We start from the raw sequence: 16,111 nt of genomic DNA, 5'->3' as shown, positions 1-16,111 counted from the left end.
CTCATAAATAAGAAAAAAAATTCCACATTCACGAAAAACACAAAATTACTTACTTCCGTGTACTAACGCCAAACGGCCGACAGAAGAAGTTCCATTTTTGCCGTTCGCGGGAAAAATAAACGTCATGCTTAATCTCTCGATTATGTGGCCCAAACAAACGTGAAGCCAGTAATTTTTATTATGTAACAGCCCTTTAATATGACCAGATTTTGGTAGTCTCAATTTCAGTCGAGGCTAGTGATGCTGTTGCGCATTATCGGAATAGTGTTTCTTTAACGCTAAACATCTGATCAATTTCTACTTACAATGTCAATACATTGCCAAAGATACAGGCGATATGAATAATGTGGCTCTCAGTATTAAAAAAGTGTTATCTAAGGTGATATCATTGACAGTTGCTGTTTTTTTAACAATAATAATAACAATAAACTTATTTGGTACTATCTCCCAGCGGTTTAGCTTAGAAGCAGTCGCCCTCTTTTCTCAGATGTCACGGCGAACGCTATAAAAAACGTGGTAAAATAAACAGAGGGTACGCATTCAATGGTCTTCTTACTGCACATTCCATTTTTGTTTTAGCTGGAAAGCTAAGCTGTTAGTGACGCCCAGCAAGCTAGTGTTATTGACAGGTGTCAGTCTTCTGGGCATATGCGTCTTCATCGGTCTTATCATCTTGTTGTTGCATCTCAAGGAAAAGGTGAGGTGATGTATTTGAGAGTAAGTCTCACGCACGAGAGACTGGGGCATGCTAAAATTAATGATCCAGACACAAAATACAACGACAATCAACCACCGTGTAGTACTGTATAAAAATATCAAACACAGAACCATCTTAGCAGCCTGTATTACAGGCTGCTTTAGCAAGTGAAAAGTAGAAAGTTGGGGAAGAGTAAAACGAAAAAGAGGAGGCTGTGTAATAAGATGTCAAATAACAAGACAAGTACTCTCCTGTTTTTATTTCTTTTCGACGGACGAGGTACATGTAGTGAGTTACGTATTTGGCAGTGGTGGAAGACGTCCGCTAACCTTTAGACATCAATTGCTCTAAGTTAATTAAATATCCATTTCGTGTAAGTCCATTTTAAGCTAACTGTCTCAAAAGTCAGGTATTCAGAGAATCATGAAATGCAATCGTAAACAAATGTACTCAATGCTCAAAGATGAATGTCTTTCCCTTTCGCGCCTAAGTAAGACTTTGGGCGCCTTAGTAAGACTTCGCAAAGGCTGCTTATGTAACAACGACGCATTTAAACGTAAAAAAAAATGTTTCTATGGATGGTACGCTAGCTGAAAAAATAAACCTCTGACGGAGTCCTTTCTTGACCACTGACTTCAAGATAAAGTTCATTTAAGCCCGTAAAACTAAGATGGGCATGGTGACACCCCTTTTTCCTCCATGAATTCTTTCAAGCAACATTTGGCCGTAACATTTGTAAGTTCGAAAAAATCTAATGACTGCCTTGGTTATTATTATAGTACAATATGTAACAAAACCTGTTTTTATGCCCGTCTCCAGATACGCGCGGATGGTTTAGCGTATCGTATGTTTCCGTTACATTTTACTTTTTACCACTTTTAACCTAATTAGATTATATTGTGGTTACAAAAGTGCAGCCTAAATTTAGCAATAGTCCGAGTAGTATCCTTTTTTAATATGTCGAGACTTAATAATATAAATATAAATGAAACCGTTTTCTCTTTCCTTGTGAAGACAGTATATATGCAGTAAGACAACTGCTTGGGAAAGGCTCGATGAACCAGCTTTAAAGGCGGTTTTTTAATGTTTTGTTGCAGAGAGAAGATCAAAAAGAGAAACGTCAAGATGCGCATAAGTTCCATTTCGATGCCATGTGAAGTCGGGTTTCTTGGGAGTACTGCAGTGTTAAATATGAGGATAGATCCGACAGGTCAACACATGTTGGTGTAGTGGCGGATCCAGACCTATTTGGGGGAATAAGGGGGAGCCGCTCTCGAAAATAATTTTATTCGGCTCTTGGGCCTCTATTTGTCCCTAGAAATAAGGTGGGGTCCGGGCCCCTCCCCTAGATCCGCCACTGTGGTGTACCGTATTTTTCCATAAAATGGCGGGGGAATTATTTAAAGCTCAATCTTGTAGATCCGCCATTTATTTAAGCCTGACTTTTAAATTAGTGAAACGTTTTCAATATTTTTGAAAGCCTCGTTCTTATTATTTGATATTAAAGTTTACTGGGATAAAACGCAAGTGAACATAGCAAAAGAATACCTTTCTCTCAGTGGAGTGTAGAGAATTATAGGATGCAACTATTGTTACTAGTTCTGTTCGAACTACACGGGGACAATATAAGAAACTGGTATACCGTGGTGATACTGGTTGAAATTAGCGCCGCACCTTGAAAAAAATTCTGCCCAGTAACTCAAATATATGTTTATTGGAAACTCGACCTTTTCGCCCCGGCGTTTGTTTGGGACCCGGTATAATAATAATAATAATAATTTATTTCTAGTGCATTACATTAAAAATCTCAATGCCCTTACAATGCCCGTATGTAATCGAAGAATGTTGTATGCTAGTGTAGGGTAAAAGTTTACAAAACGATGCGTTTGTTCGCTTAGTTAACCTGGAGGAGACTCTCCATAGAGTAATATTAGTTTATTGTTCGTAGTTCTTCTTAATCTTCCTCGGTTGTAACCATTATTGTTTACCTAAAAAACTATTTTGAGTTGCCCTTCATTTTAACAATTAATTTTCTACATCAGAAAAATGACTTCAAATATCGTTTACAGCTCCTTTAAGCATTTTTGGTTGTAAGTCACTTCCAGTTCGTGTAAACAGCCTGCAAGAATAATAAGGCTACGTATATATTGCGTAATTTTTAACAGTCAAAAAAGGCGGGAAAGTAAAATATGAAGAAGCCTTTATTTTTATCTCTTGTCTTATTTGTATTATTGTTATTGGAACACGATTAATACATCAGTTTATACGTGGTACGTGGACATTACACACGTAGTGGCACGGACAGCGTCAAACAACAGAACTTTTAAACCTTTTCACTACCTTCCATTTCGAGTTTTTTTGGTTCATAATCAGTTCCCTTGGAACGACCGAGCAGCTTGAATAGTATATTCAAATTATTTATGTTACTTCGTCTGCTGGCTACAGTTTTATTGCTTTCTTACAATTTACTAAGACTAGACTGCTTCGCACTTTCCATTTGGGACCGCTTATATTATATGGTTTTCCTCGCGTTCCCCTTGGTTTGTTTTTTGTCGCGTGTTTCAATGTTTTTTAGTACATCATGTCTGTGTAAGGACTGATTGAAGTATCAAAGTTTCTTGAAAATGTTTATGAAGCATATTTAACTTGGAACACCCGAGAGAAAGGAGCAGGCGATGGATCAGTAATTTACTTTTTGGGGAAAAATGCTCTGTCGGGCAGTGGGAAACAAAATATTTTATGAAGATGGCCTTAATCATTTTTTTGTTTCTACAAAGAAAACATTGCTTGCAAAACGTTGCTGGCAAAAGTAATCCGAAAATGTGTTAAATGTTTTATAAAAGCAAGGACGTTTGTCCCCTTTAGTTAATATCGTGTGACACAGCTGAGGTTCGAATCCCTCCACTGTCAATGTCTGTAGCATCCTCTCCCGCTCCAACCATTATCATCAAGAATGTCACACAACACTCGGCTCCGCACTTTGGCTTACTTCTCAGGTGTTTAACCGCAGTGATGAAAGTGTACATGTAATGCACTGAGGATGAAAAAAAAAACGACAATCTTAATCACTCACAAGCTTCATTATCATGGCTTTTTCTCGATACTCATATAACTGCACTGACGAAGATTAAATGACATTGAAGAGACTCTCATAACAGTTGTACAGGTTTGGACAGACAGGACCTCCAATTACTAGAAGTGAATGGAAATTGATTAAAGGTGAAAGAAAGGGGGACCTTTGCATTTTCTCACTTGTTCTCCATTAACAAATTTCATTCTTTAATTTTTTGCGCCCTGTTCCCGTTAACATGTCGACGTATACCCTTTGTTTCACTAGTTCTCTCAACTTATTAAACAATATTATCCTTCAATTGTTCCCATAAAATAAAAGACTATGCTGCCTTGTTCCCAAAAAGAGGCTCTCGATTTTATAATAATGTACAATCAAAGTCATGGGTCGCCTATTGCAGACATAAAGCCAATAAAACATTCCTGGAGGCGTTTAAAAAAGAGCAAGTAAAAGTTTGAATTTGGTATATTAGTTCAGAGTGTTTTTAACAGGACATATCGAGATCGTATTGTCTGGTTTTGCATTTGCAAGTGGTTCATAAAATTATTCCAACGTACTCTGAACAATCATGAAAAACTTAAGTAAAATATTTGACGACTTACCCGCCATTAACGCTACAACAGTGACATTTACAGCCACCAGAATGGCGGAAACAAAAGCAGAGTCCCTTTCTCCAAAGCTACCCGAGGAATCCTCTTCCGTTGGTATTTTCAACAGCATTCCAACGTTCATTGTGATAAAGTTGGCAACAAGTGACACCAGCTGCAGCCAGTGTTCAAACGTGTCTCGGATTGGCTTGTAATATGCCACCAAAATGGTGTAGATCCCGGATATTATGGCGGCTGTACCGAGATGGCTTCGAGTGTCTGCCCCCATAAGAAAGAGCGTCGACGTCACCCACACTTTCCTAGCCAACTCGATAATTTCCCAGAACCAGCACTGTCGAGCGTAGTTTTCATAGAGGAAGCTCAAACCATTGGCTATTTCCCTACCCTTATTATTCTGGGCTTCGGCTTCTTCATAAATCTTTCTGTGGTGGTACTTCCATAGCAAAAAGAGGACTATGATTGGTATGGCAACGACAAGGATGAGAAGGAAGTAAACAGCAATCACATATTTGTTGTACTTGTCAGTGAAGCACTGGACTGAGAAGTCAGCGCGCAAGAAGTACTGGCACGAGTCGGCGTTGGAGCAGATCTGCTGACATGTTGGCGACAGGAGGCTGAAGATGGTTGTGCATGTCCAAGGGTATGTCACAAAGATTAGGAGGGAGACGACGCGATAGATTTGTGTTTTATCGGAGGAAAGAGACTCGGCCAATTCAGGACCAGCAAGCTTCTTAGTGTTGATAAGCACGAGTTTCCTTATCTGGTAAATAAACGCTGCTAGGAAGATGATTGCAGTATTTGACCCCACAACAAGCAATAACCTCGTGTAGACATTTACCGTAAGATTGTCGTCAAAGCACTGCAAAGGAACAATCTCCAACAGGTTTAGTTGCACCATGTTGGCAAAATGCACTACTGTCAATAACGCACTAGGCCATTCCACGTACGAAAATGTGTTCAATGTCCCTGAAGTAACTTGGTAAAAGCCAATGACAATCTTAAGTCGAGCTAGTATCATGTCAGTCACCGTCCTATTAGATGCGCATTTTCTTTTCTTGCCCAGAAAGATGCTTACCGTTAGAATAACGACGAGAATGACAATTCCACATACTTGTAAAACGAACCAAAGCATCCTGGGACATTTGCGACAACGGTTTAGCAGTTGGTAATGTCCTTTGCTGCACACTGCGCATAAGGGTCCACCGTAACCATGGGAACACATTGACCTCATGCCTCCGAGACACGCCTCAGGTGCCGGGCATTTGTAGACGAGTGGAATTGTTCCTTGAAATCTGAGCTGTTGGTATGAGTTGTCGGTGATTAAAAGATCTGCTGAAAATTCTTCGTATTTCATAAGACTTTCATTTGATAGCCATTTCCAGAAGAAACCTGGCTGAAGTCTTACCGACTCGTTTTGGCAGGTTAGTCCTTGTAAAGGACATCTTACACATGGGCCAAATCGATCCAATCGATAAAAACTCGAGAGACACTCGCACCCTTTAAAGCCGGCAAACCGGGCATATTCGGTTCCTGAAAAAGACCAGTTCGATGTGAGTATTACCGTTCCCAATCACGAGATTAGCAGACCTGGATACCGTAATTTTTCGATTTAGCGCCTACCTCGAATAAGCGCCCACTCTATAGATAAGAAAAGTTAATAAGCGCCCAGCCTCAAATAAGCGCCCACCCCCACCCACATTCAAAAAATACTTTTAAAAGTGCACAAGAGATTATAGTGATTATTATTGAAATTGAGATTAAAATTGACTTAGTACTACTAAGAGGCTTCCCCGAAGACCGAGTTTTCTTAGTATTTTACAGACACTTTCAATAAAAAGTTTTATTATTATTCATTGTTTTGTTGTAAAATAAACTTACTACTTGCGAGAAATGGCGCAAATTTAATAAGCGCCCAGCCTCGAATAAGCGCCCACCTCGAATAAGCGCTCACTCTCAAGGTCCAAAAATTTAATAAGGGCCCAGGGCGCTTAATCGAATAAATACGGAACTTTATGTTGTAATTTGCAACTATTCACCGAGTCGCGAAGCGGCGAGGTTAATAGTCAACACTGGCCACCGACGCTGAGTTGAATAGTTGTTTTAGTATATTCTAAAACAGTGAAATAATATAGCCCGAAAGGATGTTTTTTGTTAAAGGTTACAATTTTCTCGCGCGCGTTACTCGGAGGTGAATAGTTAAGGTTATTCGGAGTTTGAGTATACAATCAACGCGTGCCAAACAGGCTATCCACTGTTTTAGTGTGTACCTGATTGAAGAAACGGTGACCCGCAAGAAGCATACACCATGAACAATGCGACCCAAATGTTTACTGGGGAATCGAGTAAACATTATGATATAACAGGTTGCATAAATCATGCTCTTAAGGCCCCAAAAGAAGAGAATATCTTGATTATCAATAAATGGAATATTACTCAGCTTACCAATGTTGTCCACCCAGAATCCAGTCGGTCTTATCTTTTATGGTTTATGCCTTTCACAGGGCCAACCTTTCTTCAATGAGGTGTATACTAATTTTCTCTATACACGTTTATATACCTTTATTTAAGCGAATGAGAACTACTTTTTTGCTAGTACAAATTCATGTTGTTTTGACTACTCAGCTAAAAACATCTGGCCCCAGTTGTTCAAAGGGTGGATACATAACGCTATCCACCGGATAAATCACTATCCGATGGATAGCGAAGTAGGTTTTTGTATGAAAGTTATCCGCTGCGTGGAGAGCGATTTATCCGGTGGATAGCGTTATCCACCCTTTGAACTACTGGGCCCTGTTGGCCTTGGTATTGAATCGACCTATTCGTCAGAGGTCATTTTTTGAGGTGAAGGTATGAAAACGTGTAAGGTTTCTCTGTCATCTCAGTTTCTAAAGGACACATAATGAAACAAAACGAAACTGAATCGTGCACGCGCGCTCTTCAATTACAAGAATTCAGCATTAAGTCCACGTTTAAACCAGAGAATACTTTTCCTGATTCGTCACAAATGTTTTGTAACTGGATTCGTTTTGCCGTTAACACACGGGTGGGCTAATCCGAAAAAAAACGTCCGGTTTGGTCGCGTCGCTGGAGATTTTGAGTAAATACTAGAAAAGGTAATACTTCGTATCCGAAAAGTGTTGAATCCGCAATGTTTTGTCATGAAAACAGGCTTTGCAGTGAATCCAAAATTTATCTACATGCTGGCATCAAGTGGCAATTACTTTCTCCTTCTTGTCGATACGACCCTACATGGTCTAAGCGAACCACTGTTTGATCATTTAGGAAAACTTCTTAAGCACTGTTGCTTGGCATTAAATGTAAACTCTAAATAGATGGTTTTTTGCACTTTCGAATCCAAGCATCTTATATTATGAGCAGTTTCAAAAAGCGGTTTTGCCTTGTTATCTATTTTGGTACCAACCTTGTGGACATAAGATGCATTCTGTGATGGCTTTGCCTGGGGCAGCATGCGGTGGTACAAAATGACCTAACGGGCAGAGTTTACATCCCATGCCATGGGAAAGTCTTCCAGTGTAGGCAAACTCATCTTGATAAAAACCACCTGCAGAAAATAAAACAATTCTGTTACTGGTTTGGTTCAAAACGATAATTCGCACATTCAACTTTCCCATTTAAAGTAAAGCATAAAGGAATGGACATGAGTGTCGCTTTATAGTTATCTTGGTAGGATGTCACGTTTCGTGTTATAGACTTAGGCTGGATCAGGTAATGTAACAATGTGTAAGAGAGTAGGCTCTTAAAACTGAAGGGAGAGAATAGTATATCGTCATACATAGATGCATTTATCTAGAGAAAGGATAACAACTATTTTTCCCGGGTCTAGCAGAGGACAAGTACCTACCTCTCGCTTTACATATCCCTCCAGCTCCACACCGAACAACGGTGCTCAATAGAAGAATTGTTTAAAGAGGAAAAGGACAAGCAAGAAATGGTCTCTTGATCAATTTCTGTTTTTTATTATGGTTTGTCGATTTATTGACTGTATACCACTTAGCTGTCACACAAGTGAAGAGCAGAGAGTTACCTGGAGGACAAGCAGTACAGTCCTCTTGCATTCCGCTATAAGTTCCGAGTGGACAAGGACGACACAATTCACTCCCGTTTCCATAGTTGTTACATTGGTACCCGGATGACTTGCGCATGTAGGCAAGATTGACGCTGATTGGCAGATGATAGTTAACAACCTCCTTGGCAGGTTCCCTTTGATAAAAATTAAAGTAGTCCATAAAGTCAAGTTCATTTGCAATACAGTAAAAACCTATGGGTAAAAACCTTGGTTGTATGTTTCTGTTTTAAGGAAGGAACAATGCAAAAACACATACAGACTAGTTGTTGGACCAGCAGAAAACACCTAAATAGCCTAAAGTTTCTGTAGACACCAATTATATAAATTAACAAGCATCCACTCTTTTTGATTATTTATCCGCCACCGACTTACAACTCTACCACCAGGTCACGTGGCCCTGAGAGATGATAAGGCTGGAGTACATCCATAGAGTTGAACATTAAATTCCTGTCGGAACAAAGCGGATTCAATGGTAAGTACTGGCAAAATATTTAAACCTGTTGTAGTTCAAATGTGACATGCTGGTTTGTCTATATTTCTTCTTTATGAAGGACGAAAAAGAAATAAATAAATTCCTGTCACAAAGATACTCGAAGAGTTTGGATCAGGAAATTACACGAGCAATAACGTTACGCCAGTCATCATATGCATCTTGCTAATGAGAAACTTCAAACAAAGACCGTGTGCTCAGTCGGGCCTTTATTCACTGAAACGAGTAACTTTCAGAATGTCAGCTCCAATGGCACTGACCCGCCATCTAAAATATCGAGGCCAAAGAAATCTAAGAAGACTCATTGTATGACTTTATGGTATGGTAGTTGAGGGCACATTCGTTTTCACGCCAATACCATTATTTCCAAAATTTCAATTTCCAGGTGTATAAAGAAGCCAAGCAGATATGGAGACTTCTATTATAAACATCTTCTAATATTCACAGTAATTTCACAATTGCGGAAGCCGCACTTTTAAGTCAGCATGTCATAACTTACAGATACTTCAGTTTCGGTGTGTTGAAGAAAGCTCTTTCTTCTACTTCCCGCAAAGGATTGTATGCTAGGTTCCTTAGGATTATAAAAGGGCAATCAGTCAAATCGAAGCGAGATTTCGGTCTTCATACAACACAATTCGTTATTTGGGTCGTCACCGACAGGTGTAAAGAACAGTTTTGAAAATGAATTCTCTGATAACTTTTAGAATGCGTTTAGTTCGGATAGACATTTTTGAAAAAAAAATTCAATTGTTATTTTTCGTTAGGGTATTTTGTTTTGATTTAGTAAAATTGTTCAGTTTATAGCTAAGAATCTTGCATTTTTGTGCATACTTTAATTAGTGTACTGTAAAATCCCGGCTATAAGCTCCCCTTGTTACATCAAATATTCTGGTTATTATTCCCTGGTTATAAACCCTTTCATCTTAGTTTTCCTTATCAATTCATCAATGTCTTGAAATAAAAAAAAAGTTCGCAATAAGAGGGCATGTCAAAACGTCTAATCAGAGTGGCTTTCTAACAATATGTACCTAAAGCCCTTGTTACCTTATTCTCACTTAATTTCGCGAGTACTAAATTTCGCGATTTTCGCGATTTTGAAAAAAACGCGAAATTTAATACTCGCGAAATATAGGACACGCGAAGTTTAAAATCGCGAAATTTAATATCGTACTGATAATATAAAACTTGATGTGTTTTATCATAGTTATTCTAACATGTCTGAGCTTCATGTTTAGAAGTTTTTTGTTTAATTTTGTCCATTAGTTATCTCCCACTATATCAGTCGCACTGTTTGAACTGTTCTCTGCCACCAAGTTCCTCAAAATCTCGCTTTTGCAGTCGTAGATGAGCCTATTAGGGATTTAGACTGTTGAATACCTTATGTTTTGTCATGTGTATATTGTTTTGTTTGCTGTTTTTACGATGACTTTCATATTAATTATGTTGTTACAGTTTCGAGGTCAAAGCTTCATATTGAAGAATAGATAAAAATCGCGAAATTTAACACACTCCAACTGTACCTTCCTCTCAAAATCGCGAAATTAAGTACTCGCGAAATATGGCTCTTGATTTTTCGCGAAATTAAGTACTCGCGAAATTTAGTGAGAATAAGGTACCTCATTTCAAAGATTTTTGTGTTTTGCTGCAGCCGCAATGGCTGCAAGCAAAACACATTGAGAGCTGAAGTTTGTGCCGTAAGTGCCGTAAGGTGTAAGTGCCGTAACAGAGGAGAAATCTGAACTACCGATGTCAATCAAATCCATGAACAAACAAAATCGAAACCAATGAACCGTAGCGCTGATCGCATTCGAAGTTACGGGCCAAAGTATTCGAACGCAAACCACGTTGGACACGTTGGAAAACAGAAAACCGATTTAAAAGTATATCGCATTGGGAAAGAAAACAAACTGTGGCGCGACCACTCCAGTTTTATGAGAAAATTATTCTGCAGTTTTCATCATTTACGAAAAGAGCGAAGACTTGGAACCTCGCCGAAGGTCATAAATATTTTCTCCAAAGGACCGGTTAGTGCACAGTTTGTAAACTTTCGCTTTGAAAATAAACTTACCCTCACCTTGTCTACACTGTCTACAGCATACTAGTACTGTATTAACTCTGAACTTCATATTTTAAAATAAAATGTATGAACGTGTAACTTGTCACGCAAAGACAGCTGGAAAGGAATATACCGTGCTGGTAGGCTGCACCGCTAATTGTAGCTGTATTCGAGCTATATAAAAGACAGCTAGAAACGAATTAATACTAGTAACATCACAATGGGAAAGAAACTTATTCAGTGGTTCACACCGTCGAAAACAAAGAAATATTAAAGGAAGTTCTCATTCACCAGATTCACTGCATCAGATGCAACATTCGTCAGTTCGTGTTTAAATGCGTGGCGACCAGTTTGTTTACTAGTTATTAAAAAATAATACGGTCTTCATTTAATAAACAGTTCATCCTTAAATTTCAGCTTTTCTACGACTGACAGGTAGGTACTATAGTATAAGCCCCGCTAAAATAGCTGGAAAGGGAAAGTTTTTTGAAAAATGAATTTTTGACTGCCAGACGCGCTGGCGCCACATGTTTATTTTGTGAAGATTAATTAAACGCCGTGAAAAATAGAATTTGATGTCCAGCGAGCCACTGCATCTTCGGCTACGCAGTCCTCAGTGAATCCTCCAACTTCACAAATTTCTAAAACTTTAAGAAAACGAACTTTCGCAGAATCAAAAATTGGTCCTTATCGATCTTCCGATCTTGTTGTGAAGACACTGAAATTCGACGAGTGTTCATGCGTGAAGGGATGACTGACGAATGATAATAATTATTTGTAAACTTTCGCTTTCAAAATGAACTTTGCGTTACGTTCAACGCCGTCTTTCTGTTGTTGTACGCCGGTGCGCGTGCGATTATTTATAATTTCTGAATTTTGCATATTTAACTCAGGGTGACACAACAAGTTTGTTAAGAGTTAGTTGTTCCAGTGTTTAATTTGGGTGAAAGTGGTTAAAGAACCACTGTCTTGTCACTAATAAATATATCACATTGAGTTCTTATAAGGTCAATAGATTCTGTCTTTTTCGTTGTTGTTAAAACGCTACCATTGTGACAATGATTCCAAATACAACTAACGGTAACCAGTGAGATAACGCCACTAAAAGAATCACATTGAGTTCATTGAGATTTTTTTTATAATGTTAAGAGTTACTGTTTTTTATCAAAGAGACAATCATGTCAGACATTACGTTAACTTACTAGTAATTAAATTATGTTTGCTGTCTTTGATTTCAACATAACATTGATCAGTAAAATTATCAGGATTGAATTAACACAAAGTGACTACAATATAGTGCAATTATTAACCTGCACACAAGTGACAGACAATAAAAGACGTTGGATTTCAATCTCGACTCACTTGTCTTTCATCAACATGTTCCCTAAGACTTTGCTCTAGCAGCAAAACACATGGACCCATTGGGGCCCTATTTTTAGTAATGTCGTTTTCCCCCCTTTTCTCGTATAAGCTCCCCCAGTTATACGCCTACCTAAAACTCCTTATCATATAACCGGGTTTCTAAAAGGATTAATCCGACGAGACGGTAAATTCTTCTGTCGAGCCAAGTGGCTTATCAGGCATGAGCTTATCCCAGTTTCTGAAGCATTAAGCGACTAGAAGTATTTCTACTCCCCCCTGGATGAGAGGCTAGTCCATCACAGGGCTACCTTCAGCAGTAAATTCGCCGGTGCCCATTTATACACCTGGGTGGACAGAGGCATTTTGAGAGTAAAGTGACTTGCCCCAAAACACCCCGACCGAACCCGAACCACTCGATCCGGAGTCCGGCACACTAACCACCGCGCATCCCATAATCCGGCGAGTCGCAACAAACATAAATAAAATCAATTTAAAATTTACTTACAAGAAAGATAATTCGTAAAGGCTGTAAAAATAGTGTCGCTCAATGAAAGAAATCCGGTTTCTCGAAAGGTCACTGGAAGAAAGAAATTGACAAATGTTATGATTCAGTCAAGTAATTCTCGTAAACTAATATAAACGGAAAGGTTCCAATTTCCTGTAAGTAAGAAAAAAGCGCGATAATTCCGAACGTTATCACGGCAGGTCTTACCGTCTCCACGACTATAATCGTAGCATAAGTCCCAAGTTAAGCTCGAGCCACGAGTCAACTTCGAAATAACCATTGTTAGCTGATGGGCCTACTGTGTTTGGCGATGGGCTACATTGTTTGTTGATAGGCCTACTTTGTTGATGGGCTAAATTGTTTGCTGATGGGCCAACTTTGTTTGTTGATGGGCCTACTTTATTTGTTGATGGGCCTACATTGCTTGTTGATGGGCTACATTGTTTGTTGATTGGCCTACTTTATTTGTTGATGGGTTTACTTTATTTGTTGATGGGCTTACTTTGTTTGTTGATGGACTACATAGTTAGTTGATGGACTACATAGTTTGTTGATGGGTCTACTTTGTTTGTTGATGGGCCTACTTTGTTTGTAGATGGGCTTACTTTGTTTGTTGATGGACTACATAGTTTGTTGATGGGTCTACTTTGTTTGTTGATGGGCCTACTTTGTTTGTAGATGGGCTTACTTTGTTTGTTGATGGACTTCATTGTTTGTTGATGGGTCTAATTGTTTGTTAATGGGCCTAATTTGTTTGTTTATGGGCCTACTTTGTTTGTAGATGGGCTTACTTTGTTTGTTGATGGACTACATAGTTTGTTGATGGGCCTACTTTGTTTGTTAATGGGCCTAATTGTTTGTTTATGGGTCTACTTTGTTTGTTGATGGGCCTACTTTGTTTGTAGATGGGCTTACTTTGTTTGTTGATGGACTACATAGTTTGTTGATGGGTCTACTTTGTTTGTTAATGGGCTTACTTTGTTTGTTAATGGGTTACATTTTTTGTTGATGGGTCTACTTTGTTTGTTGATGGGTCTACTTTGTTTGTTGATGGGCTGAATGGTTTGTTGATGGGTCTACTATTGACAGCACAAGGTGTTCGAGGATATTTTTGTCCATAGAAATACGTACAGATATTTAAGATAGAACATGCTTGTAAGCGTTCCATTTGCCAACGAAGAAATTTCGTTGCTTTCAAGTAATCTGAAAAAAAAAATTGTTAGCATAATACGTATAAACCGACTATCTAATAGTTGCCACAAAATAATAATAATCGAAGTTACATAACATACAATACCTACCATCATATCGGCTATGATCTATAATTCATTGCCAATATCTATTTGAAGAACAGCGTTTGTGGGAACGTTGGTAACGTTTAAATATGTAAAAGTTAAATGGGGAAGAGCAAATATCCGAGAGGGCTTGTAACTGGAATATTTTTTATATAGCAGAAAGATGGATTGGGGGCTTATAATCGCCATTTTACGGTACGTATTATTGTATTAACAATAATAATATTTCTTTAATTTAAAAGAGGCAAAGTCTAAATTGAATTTATGAAGAAACAAAATATTATTTTGCAAAGTACAACACCACGGGAAAAAGCAGGAAATCAAAAGTTAGAACTGGCTTTTGAAATGGTTAGGTTAACTTTAAAGGAACAGCCATGCTTCACATAATAAACAGCTTTGAAATCCATTCGTTTTTATTGAAGATGGACTCTTAAATTCCTTAATAATAATAATAATAATAATAATAATAATAATAATAATTATAATAATAATAGTAATAATAATAATAAAACTTTATTTAAACTCGAATTTAGGGTAGCTTGACAAGCTAATATTTCCGAGAAACAAAATATCGTCTATCGGACATCACGTGAAAGAACAACATGGAAAGGAGCCACACAACATCGAGAAGAATTTTAAGATTTTAAGGAAGTGCCAAAGCAAGCTTGACTGTTTGATTTTTTAAATGCTTTTTATTAGACTTCTGAAACCGAAACTTAACAAAGAGAGTGACTCGCTCCGCGCGAAATTATTTGTTTAGATATTTTTAGGTATTTTATGTTCTTATTCTCACAGGACCCATGTTGATAGCAGTTTTTATAACTGAAATGGTCATCCTGTATAAATATGTTTTAATTATTATTATTATTATTATTATTATTATTATTATTATTATTATTATTATTATTTTTATTATTATTATTATTATTATTATCATTCTCGTCGTCTTATTCGCTTGCTTTACGTTTTTAATTATATCTTTTACAACTATGCATGCCATTCGCACGAAGCTATTTTTTAGCCATTTTTAGCCTTTTTATTCTTATTGTCTATTGTTTGTATGTACACATTTTAGCGCTTTTACTATATTTACACATGTTATTTTATTCTAACACCTAACTTGAAAATGACCGTCGAACGGTCGAACCGTCGTTCTAATTTTTTAGCGTTCAATTTTATTATATAAACAAAATATTTGATAACAAAAAATTAAAATAAAAATTACTATTTATATATTTAAAATTGCCTTATATTAACTTATTATATTAACTAATTATTAACTTTAATTCTGTTTTCGTGCCTAGTGGCCCATATGCATCCGGTCGGAGCTTATCCCAGTTTTTGTGGTACAACTAACCATTAGACCACCGCATCTCCTATTTTAACTGGGCTTTTAAAATGAAAGCGTTCCGGGTACTGTAATAGGTTAAACACCTAGGTTTAAATTTATTATTAAGAAGTACAACTCACAGAACAGCAACTAGGAAAAGACCCCTGAATGCTGCCGGCTGAATGATCTTAATCCTGTTGTTAGATAGGTCCCTAAATGTTCATCATCAATACATCACATCAGTATTCGAAAAAATTATGCTCTTAAACCGACTGAAAAGGAACTGATAGAAGAAGTTTAGTTATTAAAATCCACTCCTCCCACTACTGGAGTAGGTTTATATCTTAATAATCATTCTTGCGTTAAAGTAACAGGAATATCGTCTCCCTGCGTTTTATGTCATATAATAAGGTTTATCTACATACAAGTATCCAAGGTATTGGACATGAATGAATGCACGAGAAGGCACTTCAGAGATCTGGTTATATCCTAATTTTCTAAGAAAACAAAACAGTACAAATAAGTATTCATTCAATTCTTTATATACTATTACTTCACTACTACTACTACTACTACTACTACTACTACTACTACTACTACTACTACTACTA

General features: G+C 37.7%; 2 protein-coding genes across 2 annotated transcripts in view; both read right to left on the bottom strand.

Annotated features, from left to right (window-relative positions):
• The window catches only part of LOC144648061 (adhesion G-protein coupled receptor D1-like), a 14,157-nt gene extending 14,031 nt beyond the window's left edge, over window positions 1-126 (bottom strand). The window contains exon 1 of the mRNA XM_078507702.1: window positions 54-126. Coding sequence (XP_078363828.1) covers window positions 54-126 — 73 coding nt within the window. The remainder of the gene's footprint in view (window positions 1-53) is intronic.
• Window positions 127-2,452: 2,326 nt separating this feature from the next.
• Window positions 2,453-16,089, bottom strand: LOC144648060 (cysteine repeat modular protein A-like; the record flags this gene model as incomplete). The annotated part of the gene is made up of 10 exons (XM_078507701.1): window positions 2,453-3,731; window positions 4,370-5,905; window positions 7,797-7,937; window positions 8,421-8,596; window positions 8,835-8,909; window positions 9,452-9,523; window positions 12,876-12,947; window positions 14,007-14,078; window positions 15,641-15,712; window positions 15,926-16,089. Coding segments are annotated over 10 exons (2,553 nt in total), but the record flags the coding sequence as incomplete, so codon positions are not given.
• Window positions 16,090-16,111: the final 22 nt, after the last annotated feature.

The sequence above is a fragment of the Oculina patagonica genome, chromosome 4 (assembly GCF_052425735.1).
Source record: "Oculina patagonica isolate OP01 chromosome 4, crgOcupat, whole genome shotgun sequence".
In the NCBI taxonomy this organism is placed as follows: Eukaryota; Metazoa; Cnidaria; class Anthozoa; order Scleractinia; family Oculinidae; genus Oculina; species Oculina patagonica.
Note: the sequence above shows the minus strand (reverse complement) of the source record. Positions and strands in the feature narration are given on the sequence as shown.